Genomic DNA, 26,446 nt, shown 5'->3' with positions numbered 1-26,446 from the left:
CTAATTGCATTCGTTATAAATATAATCATTTGAAGCGTGCAATAAAATAAATTCGTGGAAAATCGTGGGAAATTTCCTTGAAGACGTTTTTCATCCTAACATTTTGATTCTGAGAAACATTTTTATTGACATTTTTATTGATCGGCATTTATTGAGAGTGGAAATGATTAAGTCGTGTGGTTTGTATCGGTGGCACAAACCATCCGTTCTTCTGTAAATGACATCTGATACTTTAAAAGCTTGGCAAACGTCTCGTTCTGTTCTCACACGGTGCCAGCGCTCCATTATGAGCTCAATATTTTCAGTAGGAAAATTGAATCAAAAACAAACACGGCCGGTTGGAAAGCAAACTGATGTTTTACGGCTTCAATAACAGGCTGTGTTTTCTCTGTGGAGGTTTTGAGCCGCTTGTGCGTGATTGGATCTCTCTGAGAAGGAAACAGCTGCTGGACTTAAACTAATAAAACACATTTGTTGGTGATTCCCAGCGCTGGACACAACAGATTTCGTTTGCATTCAGTCTGTGTTTGCTGCAGAGAAACATTTTACATTCAATTCAAATTCATTCGAATAGCATTCTCATGCATATAATATTTCAGTAATCACTTCAGCTTTGCAATGAGCATCACAGAGAGGAGTGACAGAGAAAAAAGATGGAAGCAGGGTTGTTATCATTAACTAAAACTAAAACTGAAACTAAAAACCCATGAACTGAAATGAAAATAAAAAAGTATATATATATATATATATTAAATATGTTAGTTTCCAAGATTTCTCATTTTCATTTAGTTTATTTTGATGATGTACTAAAATAACTAAAACTAAAACTGAAATAAAAATGAATTAAGACATATATAGACGTATTTATAAAAAAAATAAAAAATGACAGAAACACTGCAAAAATACTTAAACTTGAACTAAAATATAAAAAATATATAAAATATTAAAATAAAAACGAATAAAAAATGTATTAAAAACTATCTGAATAATACTAAAATGACTCTGGATGGAAGATACATTACAAATAAAAACACTAAACTAAAATTGTACAAATATTAATAAAAACTATAAAATAGCCCTGAATAGAAGATGCAATACAAATACTTAAAATAAAATATAACAATTTTCATAAAACTTTTCATGTGCAGTTTTTTCAGATTAGGGTTGCCAAACAATTAGAAACAAACCTGGTCAAAAATGTTTTCAATATATGCATGAATATAATGTTTTAATAAAACTGTTCCAAATCAGCTTTACAGGGAATATTGCCAAGTTACAGATGACAGTGACAAGGAAAAAGATGGAAGATGCAATGCGATGCAAAAAAACAGAAATAAAAATAATTTAAGTGAAATTAAACATTGTGCAGTTTTTTAGCTCTAAAAATTAGGGATGTCAAGCAATTAGATGGAAATGAATCAGCTAAAGTTAATAACTGGACTGTTATGAAATCTCATTGTGACCATTGAAAGCGTTTGCAGATGAATCTCCGTTTCAGTGGGAAGCAGTTTGGTTGTGTGTCAGTTTTTCCTTCATGGTTTTGGGTGGATATGTTCTGCTGTTTGGAGACGGAGCGGCCGGCGGCTGCCAAACTGGTGTCTCCCTGAGAATCCATACATCCAGCCGTCTGCACACAATTACACAGAACAAAGACAGCTTTGTGTTATTGTGATGTGTGGCACATTGAGATGGAGCACGTGGGCTGAACGTCTTCAACACAGACTCTCTTTCAGTCATTCCCCGCCTGCATATGCAGTCACATACACGCTTACTGCTCAAATATAGAGAGCTGTTAGCAACAGAGATGTCAGAGAATGGCAAACACATGTGCTTTATCTCTCTCCAGACAGCCAGCAGCTTTATTCCAGTCGTTTTGGGTCTGTTTTAGGCTCTTAAAGCATGAAGGATTGCAGGAAGGATGCGAGATGAACGGTCATTCGGTCAGTGAGTGTCGTAATCTTATCGCAGACGAGAGCGAGGTCGTGGTCTGTCTGAGGAAGTTCAGTCTGTTCTGTTGATGATAAGATGTATATGGACTGTCTTGTGTTTTAGAAATGGCCAGGAATGAACTTTGAAAGTGGCACGACCTAAACAGTGAATTATATAATGATTTTCATTCAGGTTAACCTGATGCACTAAAATAACTATACAATTAATAATCAGTTATTACTTAAAATATATAGAAAATAAATATTAAAGATAAAAATCAATAAATAACAAAAATCTTAAAATTAAAAAATGTTTCAAAATAAGGTTTTATTTTAAACATGTGTTCATAGTATTTTTTATAAATTAAGTGAATTAAGTGCAGCTAGAGTTTATATTTTCATGCATATGAAATGTTAAAATGAAATATAAATATAATATATACAAAGAAGAGATTAAATATATAGTGTTTTATTAAATTTAAAAAATATATAATTGTAATATAGCTCACCCAAAAATGAAAATCTGCTGTTAATTTATTGGTACATTTTTGAATGAACTAACCCTTAAGAATGAGAAATGTTGCTTTGGCCACTAGCTGAATTATTTATTTATTTATTTGAGTTTTCTTTTTTTGTGGTTCTAGTTTGCTATAGCATTGCATTATTATGAATTCTGAGGGTTACTGTAGGAAGGTTAAGGTCAGCAGTTGTTCTGTATGGATGCTGTTGATCAGAATGGAGCGATCAGCATCAGCATCAGGAGCGGTGTGTCCTCCTGGGCTCATGTGTGTGTGTGTGTTTGGTCAGATGCTGTACCCGCTTCTCCCCGGCATTCTGGACAGTCATGCGTTCTCCGACAGCGGGCAGCTGCAGGTGTCGTCGCAGGTCAGACGCGTGCTGGACGTCTGCAGTCAGAGTCTGCGTCTGCTCCAATAAATATTAAAGATAAAAATCAATAAATAACAAAAATCTTAAAATTAAAAAATGTTTCAAAATAAGGTTTTATTTTAAACATGTGTTCATAGTATTTTTTATAAATTAAGTGAATTAAGTGCAGCTAGAGTTTATATTTTCATGCATATGAAATGTTAAAATGAAATATAAATAAAATATATACAAAGAAGAGATTAAATACATTATCTGGCCTTTATTTGGCATCGTATAAAAAGTTTTAAAATGACTGCACATTATTAAAATATTATCTGAAAATATTCACTAAGAGAATCTTTCATCTCAATATTAGAGCACTATTTGACATATAAATATGGTGATACACATTTTTGATATTGATTCAAATTAGTTTGAATATATTTTTCACACAATAAAAATCAGCAAAAAGGAGACAGTTAGGGGACAAAATCAGCTAGACAGAAAAGAAATCAAATCAAAAATTTAATTAAATTAACTATAAAAAAATAAAAAACTATATGCTATTAAAATGTGAGATTATTTATAAATTCGATAGAAATTAGATGAAAATCCTTTTGACCACTTTGACATGCCATCGCTGCTAATGTTCATTGTTCTTTTAGGATCACTGAGATATGTTTATAGGTTTGATTATTATTTTATATCAGTTTTTTATTGTTATATTTTCCATTTTCATTTTTAATTAAATATTTAGTAGTTTTTGTTGTCATTTGTCATTTTCAGTAGCCTTTGTCTATATACGTATATATATATATATATATATATATATATATATATATAGTGTTTTATTAAATTTACAAAATATATAATTGTAAATTATTAACATCTAAAATATATAGCTCACCCAAAAATGAAAATCTGCTGTTAATTTATTGGTACATTTGTGAATGAACTAACCCTTAAGAATGAGAAATGTTGCTTTGGCCACTAGCTGAATTATTTATTTATTTATTTGAGTTTTCTTTTTTTGTGGTACTAGTTTGCTATAGAATTGCATTATTATGAACTCTGAGGGTTACTGTAGGAAGGTTAAGGTCAGCAGTTGTTCTGTATGGATGCTGTTGATCAGAATGGAGCGATCAGCATCAGCATCAGGAGCGGTGTGTCCTCCTGGGCTCATGTGTGTGTGTGTGTTTGGTCAGATGCTGTACCCGCTTCTCCCCGGCGTTCTGGACAGTCATGCGTTCTCCGACAGCGGGCAGCTGCAGGTGTCGTCGCAGGTCAGACGCATGCTGGACGTCTGCAGTCAGAGTCTGCGTCTGCTCCGAGCGTTCGACGTGCATCCGGACATCAGCGCGCAGCTCTTCTCCTACCTCTTCTTCTTCATCAACGCTCTGCTCTTCAACCTGCTGATGGAGAGAGGTGAGTGAGTGCGTCAGCAGATGCGGCTGATCTTCAGGTGTTTCATTCATCTCATGCGACCGCTGCTCTCGTGTGAAGGGTCCGGAGGAGCCTTTTACTGCTGGGCCCGTGGAGTCCAGGTCAGGGCCAATCTGGATCTGCTGATGGACTGGGCTCACGGAGCCGGACTCGCAGATCTGGCTCACACTTACCTTCTCAAGCTCTCCTCGGCCGTCAATCTGCTGGCCACCCCGAAGGAAAACCTTCTGCAGGTCCTGCCAGAGTTCCCTCTCGTCTAAATTATTTTATTGTATTCATGCAGAAAAAGTCATTATTCCACTGAATCAACTAGATTACATCAATAAAACTTTAGAATTTAGATAAGGGACAAAGAGGAAGTGCATTAAATTGCATACCATTTATAATATATATATATATATATATATAATTTATAAATATATTATGTATGTATGTAAGTATATACCGTAATATACACACACACACACACACACAAATACATAATTTATATTATTTATAATTTTACAATCATAAAAACCAAACATAATTATACATTTATAAATATAAATATTACATGTATAAATATTTATTGTTTATGTGTGTGTATATATATATATATATAGTAATTTATGCTTTATTAACAGTATGTATATGCACACAAAATACATAATACACTTAATATATAATAGTGTTACATTATAACATTAATACAAGCACTATTTATTTACTGAAAATTATGTAAGTGTATATAATAGATAAATATATGAATATATAATTTATAAATTATAAACATAAATAAACATATATATATATATACATACATATAATTTATAAATTAAAAATATATATTAAAAACAAAATGTATTATTTAAGATTTTATTTTTTTATATACATTCACATAGAAAATATTTTGTTTCACTGAAGAACTTCTTAAGATAACAATTGCATTAACTTAAATATATTTACATATTTAAAATTGTGTGTGTGTGTATATATATATATATATATATGAAACATTAAACTAAATACATAAAAAAACATGTTATGATTTTTTTAAATGTAAGCAGTAGTAAGTTAGATGAAATGGATGTGTAAAAGTGTAGATATAATGAAAGAGAGGACATTTATTTCCATTAATGTTTAAAGCATAGCTATTTGTCCGCACCATCCTGATCATTCCTGTTTTATTACACATGCATTCCTCTCTCATCACAATCTCTTCAGACAGCAGGAGTTAGTGTGGAGCTCAGAAATAATTAACAGGAAGTATTACTCATTAAAGGATAAAGCTTCACGAACACAAAGACTCTCTCATGGTCATAGATGAAGATGCTGGATGAGCCACGTCTGTAAATGATCCTGACGGGACGTCCCACTAAAGACACACTAACTATAGCCTCATCAGAAATTATAGCCATAATTCAGAAATTAGGATCAGGTTTATCCCACCTCAGTTATCATTTCAATATTGTTGGTATTAAAATACTGGTTTTTATTTTCGATGACACTACAACCAAAAAAAATAAATAAAAATCTACATATTTTACAGTCATTAATTAGAATATTTTTATCATAAAATCTGTTGTATTATTTGATATTTAACTATGATATATCAAGTCTTATTTGTGATAAAGTGGGTTTTATATGCAGAAAATAATTTATATATTAATATCATATTATATTATATTAAAAATTAAATTGAAACCATAAAAAAACATTTTTGATACTTGAAATAAAATAAATGTAAAACATAAAACCTAAATAAAATATAAAAACTCTTTCAGCTAGCCAAAAATGAATGGATAATTATAATAATATTTGATATTTAACTATGATATATCAAGTCTTATTTGTGATAAAGTGGGTTTTATATGCAGAAAATAATTTATATATTAGTATCATATTATATTATATAAAAAAAATTAATTGAAACCATAAAATTTTTTTTTCGATACTTGAAATAAAATAAATGTAAAATATAAAACTAAATAAAACTAAAATTAAATATAAAAACTCTTTCAGCTAGCCAAAAATGAATGGAAAATATATATATATATAGCAAAAACACAACTATAATACTACAGTGTGTGTGTATATATATATATATATAATTAAAGATATATATATAATACTGGAAACAAGCAAAAGAAACATTTATATATTTAATAATAAAAAAAATTATGGCAACTATGACATGTCAAGTCTTATTTGTGATAAAGTCGTGCATTATATGCATAAAATCATGCTTTTCTGTAACTTCATATCTTAATTCTCTCAAAAGAATAATAAGAGATGCTATAGTAAAATGCAGTGTATTCACTATTACGTAGCTGTGTTAACTGCTTGAAATCACATGATTTCTAGTATTATTCGGGGTGGGAAACAGCTCCTGTGACGTGTGATGATGAGGTGTTTGTGTGTAGATGTCGTGGAAGGCTCTGCGGATGGAGTTCCCGTCTCTGAACGCGGCTCAGCTCCATCACATACTGAGAGAGTACGAGCCGCGGCGCTCCTGTCCCGCAGCGTGGACGCCTTCCGGCGACGAGGACGAGGCGCTCGCAACCGGTACATATTCACATAACACTTTAACAAGCCTGTAACGACATATACAAGTGCTTTCTGTGGAGGAGCGAACATGAACGCTAATGTTTCTGGCGTCTACAGCTGATATCCTGGAGAGCTTCGATCAGCATCCTCCTCTCATCCTCCCTGCCGACGGCTTCATACTGCAGCTGAGAAGAGCAATCAGTGAGACGCAGCTCATTACACAGCTGCACCGCTTCCAGAGATTCATCACAGACCCAGAGGCAGCCCCACATTCCCCACAGCCACCTCAGGTGCGAAGATTGATTTTTATTTTCATTAATGATATTTTATTCTGTTACACAACAAAATATTCATTTTTATTACGTTTGACCAATTAATGGCTCATTCAAAGCAGTTATTTGTGTGTGTGTGTGTGTGTGTGTGTGTGTGTGTGTTTGTAGGTGAGAGTGAGGAGAGTGAGATTAGAGAAGAAGATGTGTTTGTGCTGGAGCTGCAGAGAGCAGCGTGTGGTTTGGGTCTGATGCTGGCGGACGGAGAGGTGAGCGAATCTCTGAGATATTATGAGCTGTCATACACCCCCAAAACAAAATCAAGACTTTGTAAAAGAGCATAATAGGACCCCTTAAAGGGATAGTTTGCCTAAAAATGAACATTTGCTGTCAATTTACTCACCCTCAGGCCATCCAAGAAGTTTGTTTTTCTTCAGTAGAACAGTAAAGAAGATTTTTAGCTGAAAGCGTCGTCTTTAGTGATTCATCAAATGCAAGTCAATGGCTACCGTCATTTTGAAAATCAAAAAGCATATACAGGCGACACAAAATAAAAACCCATGGCTCCTGACGATATATTAGGGTCTTATGAAGTGAAACGATCGGTCTGTGCAAGAAACTGAACATTATTTACAACATTATTACCTGTATTCAGACATACGAACCAGAGTGATGTCCGGTTCACGAATGAATCATTCTTTTGAACCAGTTCTTTTTAGTGAACTAGTTGAACCAGTTCACCAAATTGGACCGAATCGTCCAAAACAGTTTGCGGCTCGAGCAGTACAGATCTCCTAGCGGTGTATCTGTTCCTGTGATGAATGAACTGATTCAGTTCGACTCGGACCGAAAATGAGTGAGCATGAGTGAATGAACCCGTGAACTGTGAACGAAAGGGCCAAATGAACGTTTTATGGGTTCTCATTATTTATGTAAAAAAGTGAGCAGATGAAGATTAGTTTATTCACTTTATGTAAATTAGACATGTAAAACATCCACATTTCACATCATTATTTGGTGCTTTAATAACATAATTGCGTATGCATTACATGATTACGTAAACAAACTAGTGAACTGAACCAGTTAATTGAAACAAACTGTCCAAAAGAACCAGTTCACGGAAAAGAAACTTATTTCCTGGTTTGCCTGAGGCTCTGGATTACAGGTAATAATGTTGTAAATAATGTTCAGTTTTTTGCACAGACCGATCGTTTCGCTTCATAAGACCACAATACTGTATATCGTCAGGAGCTGCAGGTTTTCTTTTTTGTAGCCTGTATATGCTTTTTTGAACTCTTAAAGTTACGGTTGCCATTGACTTGCATTTTATGAATCACCTACTGAAGAAAAAAAGTCACCTGCATCTTGGCTGGCCTGGGAGTGAGTAATTAACAGCAAATGGTCATTCTCAATTCAATTCGGACTTCTTTTTTTTCTTAGAATTGCACATTTTTATCTTGCCATTTTGAGTTTATATCTCACATTTTTTTACTTTTCATCATAAATACAGAAGAAAGCTGGAAATATATATATATGATTCATGGCAGAAATGGCCTTTCATAGATAATGTTTAAAAGCCTGTTTGAAAATTGCAATAGAAAGTTTATATGCTTATTTATATACTTGCAATATGTGAAATTCTATAAGCAGTCAGTTTAGTGTGATTATTAAAAATGAATCAACTGTGTTTAACCTGACACAGCATTTTAAAAGTGCAATATAAATGCAATAACAATATATTGACTTATTAGGCCATTTATGGTTGCATTCAGTCCTGTTCTCCTCTGCAAAACTCCTTTCTTTAAGTGATCTTCATTTGGAGACGTTTCCGAGCAAATATTGATATATGCAATTAATTGTTATTAATTATGTGAATTAGTTGGCATATCATGCAGTTGCTTCAATTACAGCCTTATTCTTGCAAATCGTTTCCATAAAGCATGGTAAGGTCATCACTATTAATATTATAGTTATTTTTTTTACAGCACAATAGCATCTCCATGTGGTTAAAAACTGAGTATTTTTTTTTAGATTGTATAAGAAACAAAGACGTTGTGGATATGTTTGCTGCAATACAGAATTACAAATACTTTGGAGCAATATTTCTGTGTTTTCCACAGGAAAGCCCATCGACTGTGAGTGGGATTTACATCAAATCGGTGCTTCCAGACTCTCCTGCCGCTTTATCCCAGAGGCTGAGAGCCGGCGACCGCATTCTAGCAGTGAATGGACGGAGTCTGGTGGGAGTCGACTATCAGACGTGAGGAGAATTACAGCAGAGATATAAAATGTCCTGCAGTTTCTTAAACATAAGCAGCAGGACTGACAGCTGTCTGTTGTGCATCATGCTATTTCACCGAAGCAAATTATGTTATTGATTATTGTGTATTAACCGAACAACATTTCTTGTTCTTCTTTTACCTTGCAGTGGCCGGGATCTCATTCAGATGTCAGGAGAAAGGCCTCGGCTGCTGGTTGCCAGATCTCACAGTGCTACGAAAGAAACAAGGACAAAAACTTCTTCATAAACCTAGTGTTTAAAAACTCTGCTTTTACCCTTAGATAGAGTGTGATGGACAAAACTAAATGACAAAAACAACATCTGGTTTTATATGTACAGGTTGCTTTTTGCCATTTTTAATTGTGTGATCTTTGCATTTTATGATTAAAAAATATGGAAATGATTAGAATAATTCATGTGTATGTTATGTGCTGTCAGAACGGACTGCTTTTTAATTTATTGCGTAATGTATAAAATAAATGGTTGGCTGCAGAGTTTTAGTTTGACTAACTAAAACATTTTAAATGCTATGCCATTCGTTTCTCATGATAAATTCAGAGATCGTTTTATACAGCCCTTTATTATACGTGCATAAAACAGTCCACATAGAAAACATAAAACATGCAATATATGCTGACAGCAGCACCGCTGGAAACAAAAGTTAATGTTTTTGAAAGAAGTCTCTTCTGCTCACCAAGGCTGCATTTATTTGGTCAGAAATAAAGTAAATATGTGACCTTGGAATTTCAAAATGTATACTATAGCTGAATAAATAATCTTTCCATTGATGTATGGTTTGTTATGATAGGACAATATTTGGCCGAGATACAACTATTTGAAAGTCTGGAATCTGAGGGTGCAAAAAAATCTAAATATTGAGAAAATCATCTTTAAAGTTGTTCAAATGAAGTTCTTAGCAATGCATATTACTAATCAAAAATGATTTTTTGATAAAAAAAAAAGTTTTGATATATTTACGATAGGAAATTTACAAAATATCTTCATGGAACATGATCTTTACTTAATATCCTAATGATTTTTGAAGAAAAATCAATAATGTTGACCCATACAATGTTTTATTGGCTATTGCTACAAATATCCCCCAGCGACTTAACACTGCTTTTGTGCTCCAGGGTCACATATTATGAAATATGATTACAATTTAAAATAGCTGTTTTCTCTGTGAATATATTGTGATCAAAACGGAATTTTCAGCATCATTACTCCAGTGTCACATGATCCTACAGAAATCATCCTAATATGCTGCTCAAGAAACATTTGTCAAAAAAGTCTGTGACTAAACTGACTGTACTTTGTGAATAATTTGATATATTATATAGAAGATTTTTGCAGCGAACAGCTAAGAAAACAACTGTGTGCACACTAAAGCACGGGAATACGTATCAGGAACATGACATTATTGCACAAATTGATACAAATGATAATGACATTAATTTGATTCCTTTACAACTTGACGAACAGTTAGTTGCGAAAGAGCCCGTTTACGATTTTGTGATTGCACACGAAGGTCCAACGCGAGAAGGAGGACTACATTTCACTGAGTTCTCGCGGCATTACAGAATCTACACCAGGGGCACGTTCAAGCTCAAACCGGTGCGCAACGTTTTGCTACGGTTTCTGGGTTGAACGACATGTTTCTTGTTTGGTGGGTGTGTCAAAAATGTCAGCCCAATCAGCAGCAGCTAGTGATGGGAAGTTCGGATCATTTTACCGACTCGGACATTTGAGTCTCGTTCAGCAAAATGAACGAATCTTTTTTCGAGTAATTTCGTTCATTTTAGCAAAATATAATTAAAATGTTACGTGTTACTTCCCTAACACGTCTACTACTTACGCAAACGTTGATCACACTACAAACAATACAAAATAGAGCATAGAGAAATTAGTTAATTTGCAAGCTTCCTTACAAACGGATGCATAGTTATTATCATTATTATTTACTCTTACAGTTACGTGATGCGTTTCTGGTCTCAAATTGTAGCTTTTTACTTCTTACAGTTTATAAATGTGTGAATATCTGTAATGATGGTTCTTTTCCATAGCACTGAATGTTGTAACAAAGATAATAAAGAGTTGGTTATTATTATTAAGTCTCTTTTCCGGCTCAAGCTTATGGGGCTGTCACGTGATGAACGAACGACTCGAAAAACCCGAAGACTCGAGAGATGATCGAGTTCTCGAGTTCTAATCAATTCTCTTTCCGGCTCAGACTGCATTGGTTAAGCTTATGGGGCTGTCACGTGATGAACAAACGACTCGAAAAACCTGAAGAAACAGGTGAACTACTTGAGTAATTCCAGTACAGAACCTATAGGATGTTGTGCATGCGCGACTGAACGAATCCCTCAAAAAATATTGACAATGTGTTATTTTGACGTGCAATTTCAGTTTTGTGTAATGTGATCATCGTGGATTATTATGTGCAAAATGTATCATTCATTAATTCATGCATGACGGTGATTTAAACCTACTTCACGTCAATAAAGATAACTATACATGCATTCTTGTCATGAGCATCAAGGTGTGGGGGCGCGGCGGTGCAAATTCCACTCATGTTTAGTACGTTAACTCAAAGATTCGTAGAACAAATATAAACCTTGGACTCTGTGGCTGATTCTGTGTTAAGGTAAGGCATGCTATTCACAATTCTGTGTTGTGGCTGGGTTGTTATAGGTCTGCGATGTCTTATGCCAAACTGAACGGAGGAATTATGTTTTTTTTGGTATTTTACGAGTAACTTTAACCGTTGTTCATGTGAACTCAAAGAAAGCCTGATGCTTTGTATATAGACTATTTGTGGGTGGCTGTTTGTTGTTTCACCTATCAATTCGTGTCGATAAAGTATAATAGGGTAAATCCTGTATAGTGATTTATACTATATAGTGCTTGCATAAAGCAAGTAGTGCATACACTTGTAGCTGTTATGTATCTTTGTAAGTCCCCACGCGCAAGCGCACAAACCCAAGTTCCAAGGCTCCCCCAAAGTCCATAGTGCAAATGAACTATAAAGTTCATCGGTGTGCTAGACACTGATTAATGTAACATAAAAATACTATACATATTTATATATTTTGCTATTGCATTGTGGAGTGACACTTTCATAAACTTTTCTATTCTCCTCCGATTATATAATGGTAAATATTACAATAACATAGCACAACAACAGTGATCAGCAACAATGATAAGCCGAATACTCACAATAAAAATAATAAGGACATATATATCATAACACGGAGGTAAGAAGTGGATTATCCTTCACCTGAAATGTTTGTCTTTTCATTCTGAAATGCGAGGCAAATGTTGGATCATAATCATTAGGAACCACAGTTATCACTGGATTGGGATGTTCTCTTTTATTCTGGAAGGCAAGGGCATCGAGCATATTTTGCAGTATTAAACACGTATTTATACCGATTTCATCAGGCTCCGAAAATTCTTCAAAAAGAACACAAAGAATGTGCTTCTCAGCTGCCAAAGCTGCAACTCTTGCGACATCAGAACAGAGTTCAATGCTCCGCCGTTTACGGTTAAAACACGTTTCGCACCGTTTTGTCGGAGTTGAACGCAGCCCAGCTGGGAGTTTTAGTTCGCTGTTTTAATTGTGCTGTGCTTCAGAAAATGACGGAGGCTGAGCTGTACTCGGTGTATAAAGGTGTGCACGTGCCGACGCATTTACACCCTCCAGAAAGCCTGAAATACTGCGAAGAGTTCACCTTCCGTCCAGACGACATCCTCATCGTCACTTACCCCAAATCCGGTGAGTCTTGACAGGTTTGTGCATTCAGTGGTGCAGATTATTGTAAAACAGTAACTCGGCAGATAGTAGCATAAACATGCAATTTGTGTATTTAACATAATAACATTTAACATGACATCAAAAACAAAACAAAAACGCTTTAGTTGCATCCTATTAGTTGCATTAACCAGTTAACTAATGATAAACAATGCATTTGTTACAGTATCTGTAAGTCTGTTAACATTACATGCAGGTAAACAAATTAAATATTTATATTTGGAGTGTTTTGTTTTTATTTTATTTTTTAGCTTTTTATCAGCTTAAAACCACTGCTGTTTGGGAAAATGTGGGGTAATGTTTAATGCATTTCATGATGTTGACATCAAAAATATCAATGTGTGGTGCATTTAACGGTACGTTTAAAATAAGTTAGGTAAAACTTTATCGAAAGTCATCTAAAAAGTAGTCAGAATAGATTACCTACAATGAGTAACCTACATTACTAACTACAGTTTTCATCATGTAATCCGTAATAAGTAACGGACTACAATTAGTAAGTAATCCACCCAGCAGGCCAGCACTGTCAATTAAAAATCTTTCTACTACAAAATTGTATGTTTAATTAAATGTGTTGCTTGCAGTTTCTTTGTAATTATTTGTGAATTAACCATTTTCTTAGTGAAAATAGTTTCTACACCAACATGCAACTTAGAAATGGCTGAAATGAACGCTTAATGCTTTAGAAGTATTCTTCATTAACTAATTCAGTTAACTAATATTAACAATTGGAACCTTATTTGTAAACTTTCTACACTGTAAACAATGATTGTGATTTTAACAGTAAACGACTGTAAAATGCTACAGTAAAAACATGTTAACTGGTTAGCAGTAAGTTTCCATATAATATATTCGGTGAATAAATGTAATTGCATTTAATGTGATTTTACAGTAAAATACTGTTAAAAATACGTTTTTTGGAAGTGAAAAAGAAAAAGTCATTGTATAATTTACAGTGACAAACCGTAAATTGACACTCTCAGAATTCCCTGCATGAAGCATCATATTTGATGTTTTTTTTGTTGAAATAACATGTTTCTTCTTAGGTTGTTCTTATCAGGTGTGTACATTAGAGTTTAATCTTTCATCTAATGTTGTTAAATGAATGTTTATTGCATTATTTCAGTATCATGTGTGTCACCGTGATGGGGTTTAGTGTTTGTGTGAATGGCACTGTGCACCTTCTATACGTCAGTATTGTCCTCCGCAGCTCGTAGAAAAGCTGTTTGTGATGAGCTTCGGTTCATCACGTGACTTTATCATCACCTGCTTTTGGTGGTTATCAGTGCATTACTATAGTTCAAAACAGATATTAGTACTTCCATATGTTGGTTTATTAACATTACATCATTTAATGAAATACGGTATTTTATTGTGAATGTAAGTTAAGTCTGTAAAACCTAAAATGTTCCTACCTTATTTTTTACGGTGAAGTTCTGGCAACCACAGCTGCCGGTATTTTACCGTAAATGTCACAGGTTTTTTTTACAGTGTAGATTTGAGTGTAAAAATACAATGTTATTCGGGAAGAAACTATAATTACCATCAAAGTTGACTCAATAACTGAAAGTTACTCTAACAAAACTATTGCTTGCAGAAAATGCAGTTGGGTTTTACGTTTAAGCTCAAATTAATGCAGAAAACCAACTGTCTGTTGGTTTTCTCTGGTTTTGAATGAGAGTAATGTGAGCTGCGCTTTGCTCCACAGGCACAACATGGATGCAGGAGGTGGTTCCTCTGATCGTGAACGAGGGTGATTTGACTCTGGTGCTGACGGTGCCAAACTGGGACCGAGTGCCATGGCTGGAGGAACATCGGGCGGCCCAGCTCAATCTGGAGCAGAGACCTTCTCCACGCATCTTTGCAACTCACTTCCATCACCACATGATGAACGAGTCTTACTTCAAAACAAAGCCCAGGGTAAAAACCCACTGAATGTCACACACTGTGCGCTGTTTATTGTAGGATTATTAAGCGCTTCACTTTGTGCTTCAGGTTCTTTATGTCATGCGTAACCCAAAAGACGTGTTCACATCCTCATATCACTATTACGGAATGGCCTCATACCTGGTGAACCCAGGAACCCCAGACGAGTTCATGGAGAAGTTCCTCGATGGAAAAAGTATGGATTTCAGCTCTCTTTTACATTTTACTAGAGCAAATGTAAGCCAAAGTACAAAAGCGAGGCGTGCAACATTATCTGTTCTCATGCATAGTTGTTACCAATCCAGATATCAGATGGAATATGTAACTTTTTTGCGAGATTACTGTACATATCACAAATGTGACCCTGGAGCACAAAACCAAGTTGTTAAGTCGTTTGGGTATATTTGTAGCAATAGCCGATAAAAATGTCAACAATTCTGTGTTTTTCTGTCAATATGGGGTGCTGTGTGTACATTAATGAGGAAAAAAAATTTACTTAAATGATTTTAGCAAATGGCTGCAATATAACAAAGAGTGAAAAATTTAAGGGGGTCTGAATACTTTCCGTACCCACTGTATATCAAAACATAATGTTTGATTAGTAATATGCATTGCTAAGAACTTCATTTGGACAACTTTAAAAGTGATTTTCTCAATATTTAGATTTTTTTGCACGCTCAGATTCCAGATTTTCAACTAGTTGTATCTCGGCCAAATATCGTCCTATCCTAACAAACCATACATCAATGGAAAGCTTATTTATTCAGATGCTGTATAAATCTCAATTTAAAAAAATTGACCCTGACAACTGGTTTTGTGCTCCAGGGTCACAAATGTCTTTGCTCTGTAAAGGAATGATTTGAGTGTTTAAGCATGATGTCTTTTATCCACAGTCATGTTCGGATCCTGGTTTGATCATGTGAAAAGCTGGATTAATGCTGAAGAAAAGGAATCTATGCTGTATATTTTCTATGAGGAGATGATCACTGTAAGCAGGACTGAACATGCTTCAGTTCATTACTTTATTTGACCTGCAACAGAGTTCATAGCTTTCTATAACCTTGCAATAACAGTGAATAATGTAGGTAAACTAGCTGGACTTGCTCATGAACGAGACAGTTGTGCTTCCACCCTTTCATCCTGAAGTTTCCCTTGTACTGTATAAGAAATAAGAAAATCTGCATCCCCCATACACATGTTTTTTTTTCCATAGTTAATTTTGGTAACACTTTACTTAAAGCCTTTATATATAATGCATTATAAAGGGTTATGATGCATTTTAACTATTCATAATTTGCGTTGTAATACATTTTATCTTGTCGTAAATAATTATAACCAAATTTAAAATGCATAGTGTAACAATGAATTGATAAGTGTTATAATCCATTATTCATGAGATTGTACAATGCGTTATAAGGTGCATAATTAATGCATTAAAACTACTTTTATAATGCATTATACATAAAGGCTTTAATGCCATTTTTATGGTTGCATTATTTTATTATCGCACTTAGGCATGAAATAGTGTGTAAATTTGTACTTTCCAAGATATTTAATCTCAATTAAGTAAATCTCAATCAACTACAGTGCAAAATATAACATGTTATGAATTATTAACACGTTTTATTTGTTTCTTTGTCTTTCATTCTGTCGTTAGTTTCTCACCACAAATGATAGACTTTCTGTTCATCCACAAAACCAAAGCTTATAGTTCTGAGATGCAACATTTGTCTTTGACCTTGAGGAAAAATCTGTATTTTCTTCCGGCATTTGTATACGTTAAGCTTTTGCATTTCATGTTGAGCTAGTGTAGTAAAATATTGAAATCCTTGCAAAGTGCTTCTCAGCTCCTAACATGTGATCATACCAATCTTTGCCAGGATCTGAAAGGATCTGTGGAGAAAATGGCCAAGTTTCTTGGTAAATCTCTGAGTCAAGATGTGATGGAGAAGATCGCTGACCACTGCGTCTTCAAGAACATGAAACAAAACAAAATGTCCAACTTTTCTCTGGTTCCAGAGGAATACATGGACCAGAAGAGATCTGAGTTCATGAGGAAAGGTAAACTAGACGATATGTGAGCCTGCAGCACAAAAGCAGTGTTAAGTCGCTGGGGGATATTTGTAGCAATAGCCAACAATACATTGTATGGGTCACAATTATACATTTTTCTTTTATGCCAAAAATCATTAGGATATTAAGTAAAGATCATGTTCCTTGAAGATATCTTGTACATTTCCTACCGTAAATATATCAAAACATAATGTTTGATTAGTAATATGCATTGCTAAGAACTTCATTTGAACAACTTTAAAGATGATTTTCTCAATATTCAGATTTTTTTTGCACCCTCAGATTCCAGATTTTCAAATAGTTGTATCTCAGCCAAATATTGTCCTATCCTAACAAACCATACATTAATAGAAAGCTTATTTATTCAGCTTTCAGATGTTGTATGCATCTTAATTTCGAAAAATTGACACTTGAGACTGGTTTTGTGGTCCGGGGTCACATATAATTATACAGTTAATGTAAACTGAAGCTTCCATGCCTTGCACCATAATAGTATTATAAAAGTAGTTTGTGTTACTGATTCACAAATGTCATATGGACTACTTTTATAACATAACATAGACCAAAATTGAAATCAGTCAACTTGAGGGTGTGAAATGAGCAAACAACGTTTACAGCATTGTCTACACTGTTGTTTAAGTGGAATATCAGTTGATTGTATCCAGATGTGCCAGATTCACTCAAGGTTACTCGTCTTGTTTTGCTCTGGCAGGAATTGCTGGTGACTGGAAGAATCTGCTCACCAACGCCCAAGAGCAGCGATTTAATGCTGCATACAAAGACAAGATGAAAGATGTGACATTCAAGTTCATGTGGGACTGAAAGAATAAACGTACTTGCTTTTAATAAGCACGTTAACCCTGCTATCACAGACAGTTTACCCGTTCTGTGTGTGATGTTTACATGTTATTTTATATAACTGTAACTTTATAGTTCATTTGCAAAAACCGATAACTCCGTTTCTTTTCTTTCCAGAAATCAAGTTTTTTAAAAATGGCACATTTCAAGTAATATCAATCAAACTGCAGTCGGGTTGTTTTGATTAAGTAATAATAACTTAATTAAACAAATACAGGTGATTTACAAAATTAAAGTTCATTGAAAGTATGTTTATTTTTTTTTACATATTAAAAGTTTGGTTTATAGCAAAAGCGTATAACTCAACATTTCATGTTTTAGAGTTTAAAAACCACTGGTTTAATCTGTGTAATCTCCTCAGATGACGGTGTCGATCGGCTATAATGTGGAGAGTAATGCACAGCAATCAGCTCTTTTTTTTTTTAAAGTGGCGTTTATCGGTTTTTTGCAAATGAACTCTTCATATAGGCCTATATATCACTGTTTTTAACAAAATAATGTTGAAAAAATGTTTATGCACTATAAGTACCACTGCAATACAGAGGAGTAATTACTACCTTATATAATAATCAATTATAATATATAATAATATAATAATCAATTTGATTATATTCATATATCATTTAAATTCATTTTTAAGCTTTTGTTGCATGCATTTTTATTTGTAAGTCTAATAAATGCATAGTTTATACACAGTGTTGTTAATTTACTCTAAAAAAAGTAATTATTACTAGCTACTAATTATATCTTCAACAGTGTAATTAGTAGCCTACTAATTACTCTCTCTAGGTATTGCATTACTTATTGCTAACTACATTCTAAATGCTATATCAACCTGGACCAGTTGAGCAATACAAGAATGGGTATGAAACTTCTCTTTTAATTCGTTAAAATAAATAATATATAATTACATCAATTATTCTTGAACTGACTCAAGTATTTAAAGTATTATTTTAACATTAGATGTTAAATCCACTATTGCTTGATGTAGTATTGTTCTATAGTCTATATTCAATGCCATTACATCAGACGTAACTGTAACTGTAGTTAAATTACAATTAACTTGCGTTATTTTTTTCAAGGGAAAAGCAATTAAATCAGAGTAATTAATTACTTAGTAATGCATTGCACCCAACGCTGTTTATACATATATGGGACATGTATTATCAGCTTTCATATGTGTGACCCTGCAGCACAAAAGCAGTGTTAAGTCGCTGGGGGATATTTGTAGCAATAGCCAACAATACATTGTATGGGTCAAAATTATACATTTCTCTTTTATGCCAAAAATCATTAGGATATTAAGTAAAGATCATGTTCCATGAAGATAGTTTGTAAATTTCCTACCGTAAATATATCAAAACTTCATTTTTGATTTGTAAAATGCATTGCTAAGAACTTCATTTGGACAACTTTAAAGATGATTTTCTCAATATTTTTTGATTTTTTTGCACCCTCAGATTCCAGATTTTCAAATAGTTGCATCTCGGCCGAATATTGTCCTATCCTAACAAACCACACAGCAATGGAAATCTTATTTATACACCTTTCGGATGATGTATAAATCTCAATTTCGAAAAATTGACACTTTTTTTTTTAATGTTTTTTTTTAATTATTATTATTATTTTTTTTTATTATTGATTTCCAGCATATAATATAAAGGTACTGAACAAATACGAACTACAAAAAATACAGTATTATATAAATAATAATACAGGTACAAATAAATAAATAAATAAAAATAATAATGAAAAAAAAATAAGCAGAAATAAGAACAGGTATGAGATCATCATATAAACAACAGAAAAGCTTCAGGAAGAGACCTAGTGCGTTTTGCTTTACTGTTTTCCAACCCAAGTAGTAACTCAATATAATTGTTCATATCTATCTGAAATAACAAAAAGTTGGGTTTTCCTTTAGCCCATTTCTGTTTATGTAATTGACACTTAATGTGACACGTGGCACATTTTTGACAAGCTAGTAAATGTAAACAGGAGCGATACTTCTCCACAACACCAGAGGGCGGTGGCGCTCCACTAACGCGAAACTACACCGGCGCGGAACCAAAGAAGAAGCAGCCTACGGCGTCAGGCTCATTCACGTGTTTGCGATAATATACGACAAGAAAACAGACTGTAGCCACTATTTTGCGTTATTAAATATTTTATACATAATTTAAGATAAAACGGGCGCGGTGTTTCTTAAGGTAACGTTACCTATTTTAGCTGCAAAAGCAATTTTTGAAGCAACTTAACTACATTTTAGAAAGCTGCACCTTTAAGGAGTACTAATTACTATTATTTCCATGCACTTTCCCCTCTGACAGAAATGTAAAAGCCACAGTTCAATGAGTTAATTGACATTGAATCCGGTTCTGAACCATGCTATTAGAGATTCAGATCAACATCACTTGAAGAAGTTTCTGATTTTGTTTATGAATCAAATGATAAATCCTCATTGGATTCGTTTTTAAATCAGAGATGGCAGGTAGCTTTTCTGATGCAACTGCAAAACACCTGAACTGTTTTTGTTTAAACTCTCAGTGCATTTTATACTTGGAGAATATCTTGTTTTAAATGAGAAGAGAAAGATCAGAAGATGATGGCAAGTAAACGGGGAATGAGCAGCGGCCCTCAGAGACCGCAAGGGCCCCTGGTGAGGTCAAGGGCCCCGGATGAAGCACTGCCCTCGACATCAGGAACAGACCAAAGTATTGTGCATTTCTTTTCTATTTGGTGGCCTTTACAGCTCAGTTTACATACAGGTTATATAGCACTTACTCTAGTTTGTGGCAGGAAAACATTCATTTAAGAAATATTTAAAAATAATGATCATTTTGTGTGCCGGAATATGCATTGAAAAGAAATAATTTTTTTTAACAGTTTTGCCATTTACAATTCAATGTTGTTTATCAGGCCCCTCATTGCAAACACTGAAAGAGGAGGTTGTCAACGTAATACAGAGCTTTCCGGAAGGAATCGAAGTGTCCAGGTTAATCTTTATGTACAGGAGGGTCTACGGCAAGAGGTTTGGACCTTTAAGCAGTTTTGGTTTGGAAGGCCTTCAGGAGCTTTTTGAAGAGCTCGGTGACCAAGTGCGTGTGGAAAGGATTTACAATAAAAACATAATCAAATCTGTAAACCCTGTTCGCGGGACTCCACAGCTTCCCATGTTTCGAGGTATGAACTGAAAGCATTGCTTTAATTTCCTTGATTGTTTATATGAGGCTGACACTATCTGGACTGGTGAACTAAACATTGACCCCCGTGGGACTGTTCATGAACCAAAACCATGCAACACAAGATAAGGAGGATACGTTTATAGTAACAGTTATTATTTTCAGTGAGTATTTAATGAAAAAGCTCTCCCAAAAATGTACATTTGTTGAAAATAGAACTATTGGCAGCAGTTCCCGCTTTTTGGCGTGTTTGCAGCACAGGATCTAGCAACGGATGTAATGGATGCGCTGCAGTGAATGGGTGCCGTCAGAATGAGTGTCCAAACAGCTGATAAAAACATCACAATAATCCACACCACTCCAGTCCATCAGTTAATGTCTTGAGAAGCCAAAAGCTGCGTGTTTGTAAGAAACAAATCCATATTTAAGACGTTTTTAACTCAAATGAGTCCATAATAACGCTTGCTCCAGTGAAAAGGTCGTCTGGTCTGACTCAGGAGAGAAATCTGCTCCGATCAAGCACCGTTTACAAGCCAAAACAGTCCAAGACAGCTCTCAACAAATATTTGGGTGGATTTTGATGTGCGAGGACAACAAGGGATAGACTTTTTCACTGGAGGAAGCACTATTATGAAAGCGTTAAAGGGGTCATATGATGCTGCTTAAAAGAACATTATTTGGTGTAATGAAATGTGTTTATGCGGTTTAAGGTTAAAAGAACACATTATTTTCCACATACTGTACATTATTGTTTCTCCTCTATGCCCCGCCTTTCTGAAACGCGTCGATTTTTACAAAACTCATCGGTCTGAAAAGCGAGGTGTGCTCTGATTGGCCAGCTATCCAGTGTGTTGTGATTGGCCGAATACCTCAAGCGTGTGACGGAAATGTTACGCCCCTCACCATACTGTGATGCGCTGTCCGGCCGGAGCGATGATTCAAAAACATGAAAGCCCATTATAAACGAGGTATTCGTTGCATCCAGTGGGGACATAATTACGGATTATAATGACTTATACTGTCTTTTTACACGTTGCGTTGCATCGCGCCGCGTAAACATAAAACCATGTCTGCATTTGTGATCGGAGAAACGACAAACAACAAGCGCTACTCTACACTGCTGAAAACTCGTGTTTGAATCATCAGTGACAAATCCTTTAAATATGAAATCGTACTTACAATCTGTGAGTCAGAACAGCCGGCATTGTAGTCTACTCTCCCAGGATCAGGAAACAGTCCTCCATAAAATGTGCTGCACACATCTGAATATTTGGGTTGAACTGTTCTGAAACAGTGTTGTAAATACAACTTAACCACTGATTTCTAGTCTTGTCCTCTTTTGGAAGACCCCAAAAAAGTAGTTTCACTTTTGCAAAGAAACATAGCGTCACATACGGCGGGCTTGAGAACGTCGCGGCCGGCGGATTCGACGAAGGAGCGTTCGGTGGGCTTGCGGCAACCACATGTGACGACCCCGGGCTGGACTCTGCTTCGTCCACGCTGAAAGCCGATCCGGCGATCCACAGCGTGAAGTTGATGTATTCCCTCAGCGACCAGCACGGATCAGCTCTAGGCATGACGAAGCGGATATCGTCCTCTTTTGAAAGAACAAACAGTAGTTTCGCTTTCACAACGAAGCACACAGCGTCTTCACGACATGGCGGCGGCAACAATACTACAGCGAGAATAAAAGTTACGCCTTCTTTCTTTGCGTGAACATTTGGGCGGCGTTATGCAGATCTTCCCACATAGTGATGTAGACATGTGGGGGCGTGTTAGAACGAGGTGTTTTAGGTAGGCGTAGTTAACTCTTAACTTTTATAAAGAATATCCCTTTGGATTTGAGACTTTAGTCTTTGCAACTTTACAGATCTTCTTTATGCCCCAAGAGCTTGTAACACTCCAAAGAGAAAGGAACAATTGAAATGGCATCATATGACCCCTTTAATGGTGGATTTGTTTCTTACAACCACAAAGCTTTTTGCTTCACGAGACATTAACTGATGGACTGGAGTGGTGTGGATTACATGTGGATAATTGTGATGTTTTTATCAGCTGTGTGAACTCTCATTCGATTGGTGAGCAAATTATGTAATGCTACATTTCTCTAAATCTGATGAAGAAACAATGGCCTGAGGGTGATACCATTTTCAGCACATTTTAATTTATGGGTGAACTACTCCCTTTAAATATTTCTATTATCTAATTTTCTATCACTAAATGATGTGTTTATATAATAATATAACTCAATATATTGTATCAGCTTTTGTCATTGGCATCCCAAAAAACCCTGATTGAATGACCACTAACTGCAATCTGCATCTGTTAAACAACAAAAATAACCATTTAAAAAAATATGGCAAATCCATTTTGGAAGTGTTTTTATTTTCTCAACAGCTGCAAATTGAGTCTGATTAAGCATACAATGTTCTTACTAAGAATTTGCAGTTAGTTCATAGTTGATCAACAGTCTTTTGATTTTATTTTCCTTCTTATCCCTTTAATTGGCAAGCCAGTTAAGTATCATGTTTCGGGAAATGTAACCGCGGATGTTATCTCAGGCTCCAGCTGGAAACTGAACTGAACGCTGAGTCACATGACTTCTCTCAGAACACAGAGAGAATTAGATCAGCTGAGAGAGAGAGCGAGTGCATACAGGAAAACGAAACCTAAGCCTGTGGCTCATGCCATCCTCAATCATTCCACACAAACATTACATGCTCACTGTGTTGATATGAAGTCTTACAGCATTTTAAGCATTTCAAGCAGTCTCTGTTCAAACAGGTAGGATCTTCTTCAGACAGATAATGGTTGCTTTGCTTTCTAGACATGAGAGTAATACTGAAGGCATTTGCATGACTTTCAGTTTTGTTTCTCATGATGCAGTGCATATTTATGATGAAGGGAGAGACTAGTATAAAACGGCACACACTAAAGTAGTCATTCAGTTTGGACAGGCATTCACTGAGTACAAACACAGGGTAAGACCTATGCTATAAGTTAAATAATAATTTTCAAATGTTTGTCAGTCTGTTTATATTCCATTCTGTTTAGTGGGTTTCAAAAGGTTTATATTGTAGAACTTGGCTTTATTTGTTAACATTAGTTAACTACTAAAACATAACAAACGGCATTTATTAATCTTAATTTCAACATTTACGAATACATTTTTAAAACCGAACATTGTATGTTAACATTCTTAATAGACTGTAAACTAAAAGAAAATTGTATTTCTGTCAACTGACATCAACAAAGATTGATAAATGCTTGTTAGTTCACGTCATGTTAATGCATTATCTAATGTCAACATTTATCTAATGTGACCTTACGGTAAAGTATTAACAGTTGTATTTGGTCATAAACGATAAACTGTGTTACTGTGAGGTGCATTATTAAGTACTGAGAAATTATGCAATCTGTATGTAGTTATTTAGAGAATCCAGTTTTGAAAACGCATTGTTTTTCCTGATTAATTTATGATATGTATAACTTTGACTCTAATATACAATATATTAGGCATTAATTATCATCCCAAGCCATTCTTTGCTGTGTTTTAAAAATTGATTTTCATCACTTAAGGCAAAGTTTGATGTCTGATCATTTATCTTTTGGAGAGAAACAAAAAATGTATTTGATTTATGCTTTTTTTTATATCATTGCTGACTTTGTCTCTGAGGAATTTGATATTCTTAATTTTTTGAAGATAATTGCCAAATGATTATTTATTTAGGTCTAAACAAATTCTACTCTGAATAATGTTTGTACTGTTTTTACAGATGTAAAAATGGATGATGCTCCTAAGAACGCAATTCGTAAGAAAGTGATCAAATTATTTAAAAAGCATCCTCAAGGAATTCCTCTTAATAAATTAGCAGAGGTCTTTGCTCAGAAACACAAACAGGCCCTTTTGCCAGCTGAGCTGGGGTTCCCATCAATGGAAACCTTTGTGGACTCTCTTAGCGGGGATCTGTTGGTGGAAGATGGTGTGATCTTTCACAAAAGCAACATAGTTCTTACAGGTACTGATTTTACAGTGGGACTTCTAGATTCATTTTTTCCATTAATGTAACTAAGAAATAACTGTTTTGTAAAGGATTTCTCAAACGCAGCCCTGTAATAAAAACAGAAGTAGTGGATTCCTGTTTTAAAGGACATTACACAAGGAAACGGCATTTTTGAGAAACAGATTAAAAGTAGTCTAATGTTAACCCGAGTAGGATTGAAAGTAGTGAATCACTTGTTATACTGTCAGGAAAGCCTACTTCCAATTCACTTTTCATGTCACTTTTTCATACAGGTGAAGACTTTGAAAAGAGATGCAGAGATGTTGTGGATTTGGTAAAAAGCCACCAGGAAGGCATTCCTCTTTTAAAAATAGCAGTATTTTATAATAGCGAATATGGGAGGCCTCTGAGAAAGAAAGAACTTGGGTTCCCCTCAATAGCAGATTTCATTGACTCTCTCGACCAAGAGCTGTGTGTGGAAAATGGCCAAATTTTCTACAGGATTGCAAAGCCTGAAGCTTCGACCCATACAGGTAATGATTTGTTGCTTATGTTGCAATATAATAGTTCTGTCATTCACTCTCATGTGGTCCTCATATGTTATTTATGCTTTTCTCAGCACCACCCGTGCATGTTGATGGGGTTTTTAAAGACGTTGTGGAGCTGGTTAAGGACCATCCCTCAGGCCTTCCTCTTAGGAAGTTTTCTATGTTTTTCAATCAAAAGTATCGGCGTAACCTCGCTGTGTCAGAGTTTGGTTTCAAAACAGTCGCCTCCTTCATTGATTCTCTGAGCGATGAGCTATTGGTGGAGAAAGAGAGAATCTTCCACAAGAGTCACAGAGCAGCACCTGCAGTCCCAACACCTGCACACCTATCAAGAGTGAACAATGACTCGACACCTGCGAACACAACAAGCCCTGTAGTTACTTTTGGAGCTGGATTTGCTCAAAGAGGTAGTGAAATGACACAAGAGGAACTGATGGATAAAGTTAAAGAGGTTATAAAAAAGTATCCAGCTGCAAGCCAATCCATTATTGAATTGCAGAATGGCTTCTTCCTCCTCTTTGGGTCGGCACTTCCGTTAGATCTCTACATGTCATTGTATGATAATCATACAGCTAAACCACTTTCTTCCTCTTGTCTTGTAAAAAATAAACCAGCAGGAGCAAAGTGCATTGAAAGTAAGAGAATATACTTTTTTTAAATTTATTTATTTATTTTTTTAATTTAAAGTTAATACATTATTCCATGTTCTTAAATCTTAAAAAAAAAAAAA

General features: G+C 34.9%; 3 protein-coding genes across 3 annotated transcripts in view; all 3 read left to right on the top strand.

Moving 5' to 3' along the window:
• radil2b (Ras association and DIL domains 2b) overlaps nucleotides 1-9,771 on the top strand; it is a 28,257-nt gene extending 18,486 nt beyond the window's left edge. Inside the window, exons 9-15 of the mRNA XM_016286127.1 lie at nucleotides 4,001-4,220; nucleotides 4,299-4,471; nucleotides 6,641-6,782; nucleotides 6,882-7,054; nucleotides 7,210-7,302; nucleotides 9,154-9,293; nucleotides 9,462-9,771. Of these exons, the coding sequence (XP_016141613.1) occupies nucleotides 4,001-4,220; nucleotides 4,299-4,471; nucleotides 6,641-6,782; nucleotides 6,882-7,054; nucleotides 7,210-7,302; nucleotides 9,154-9,293; nucleotides 9,462-9,561 (1,041 nt within the window). The 3' untranslated portion in view covers nucleotides 9,562-9,771. The remainder of the gene's footprint in view (nucleotides 1-4,000; nucleotides 4,221-4,298; nucleotides 4,472-6,640; nucleotides 6,783-6,881; nucleotides 7,055-7,209; nucleotides 7,303-9,153; nucleotides 9,294-9,461) is intronic.
• Nucleotides 9,772-12,752: 2,981 nt separating this feature from the next.
• Nucleotides 12,753-18,080, top strand: LOC107595631 (sulfotransferase family cytosolic 2B member 1-like). The gene is made up of 6 exons (XM_016286104.1): nucleotides 12,753-13,092; nucleotides 14,837-15,048; nucleotides 15,124-15,250; nucleotides 15,948-16,042; nucleotides 16,935-17,115; nucleotides 17,840-18,080. Exons 1-6 carry the CDS (start codon nucleotides 12,954-12,956, stop codon nucleotides 17,947-17,949), a joined length of 864 nt encoding a protein of 287 aa, XP_016141590.1. The 5' UTR covers nucleotides 12,753-12,953; the 3' UTR covers nucleotides 17,950-18,080.
• Nucleotides 18,081-20,086: 2,006 nt separating this feature from the next.
• The window catches only part of LOC107595630 (uncharacterized), a 67,264-nt gene continuing 60,904 nt past the window's right edge, over nucleotides 20,087-26,446 (top strand). The window contains exons 1-6 of the mRNA XM_016286103.1: nucleotides 20,087-20,192; nucleotides 20,530-20,696; nucleotides 20,902-21,165; nucleotides 24,941-25,183; nucleotides 25,462-25,701; nucleotides 25,788-26,351. Coding sequence (XP_016141589.1) covers nucleotides 20,585-20,696; nucleotides 20,902-21,165; nucleotides 24,941-25,183; nucleotides 25,462-25,701; nucleotides 25,788-26,351 — 1,423 coding nt within the window. The 5' untranslated portion in view covers nucleotides 20,087-20,192; nucleotides 20,530-20,584. The remainder of the gene's footprint in view (nucleotides 20,193-20,529; nucleotides 20,697-20,901; nucleotides 21,166-24,940; nucleotides 25,184-25,461; nucleotides 25,702-25,787; nucleotides 26,352-26,446) is intronic.

Source organism: Sinocyclocheilus grahami, unplaced genomic scaffold (assembly GCF_001515645.1).
Source record: "Sinocyclocheilus grahami isolate Dianchi unplaced genomic scaffold, SAMN03320097.WGS_v1.1 scaffold206.1, whole genome shotgun sequence".
Lineage (NCBI taxonomy): Eukaryota > Metazoa > Chordata > Actinopteri > Cypriniformes > Cyprinidae > Sinocyclocheilus > Sinocyclocheilus grahami.
This window is presented reverse-complemented; position numbering and strand designations above follow the sequence as displayed.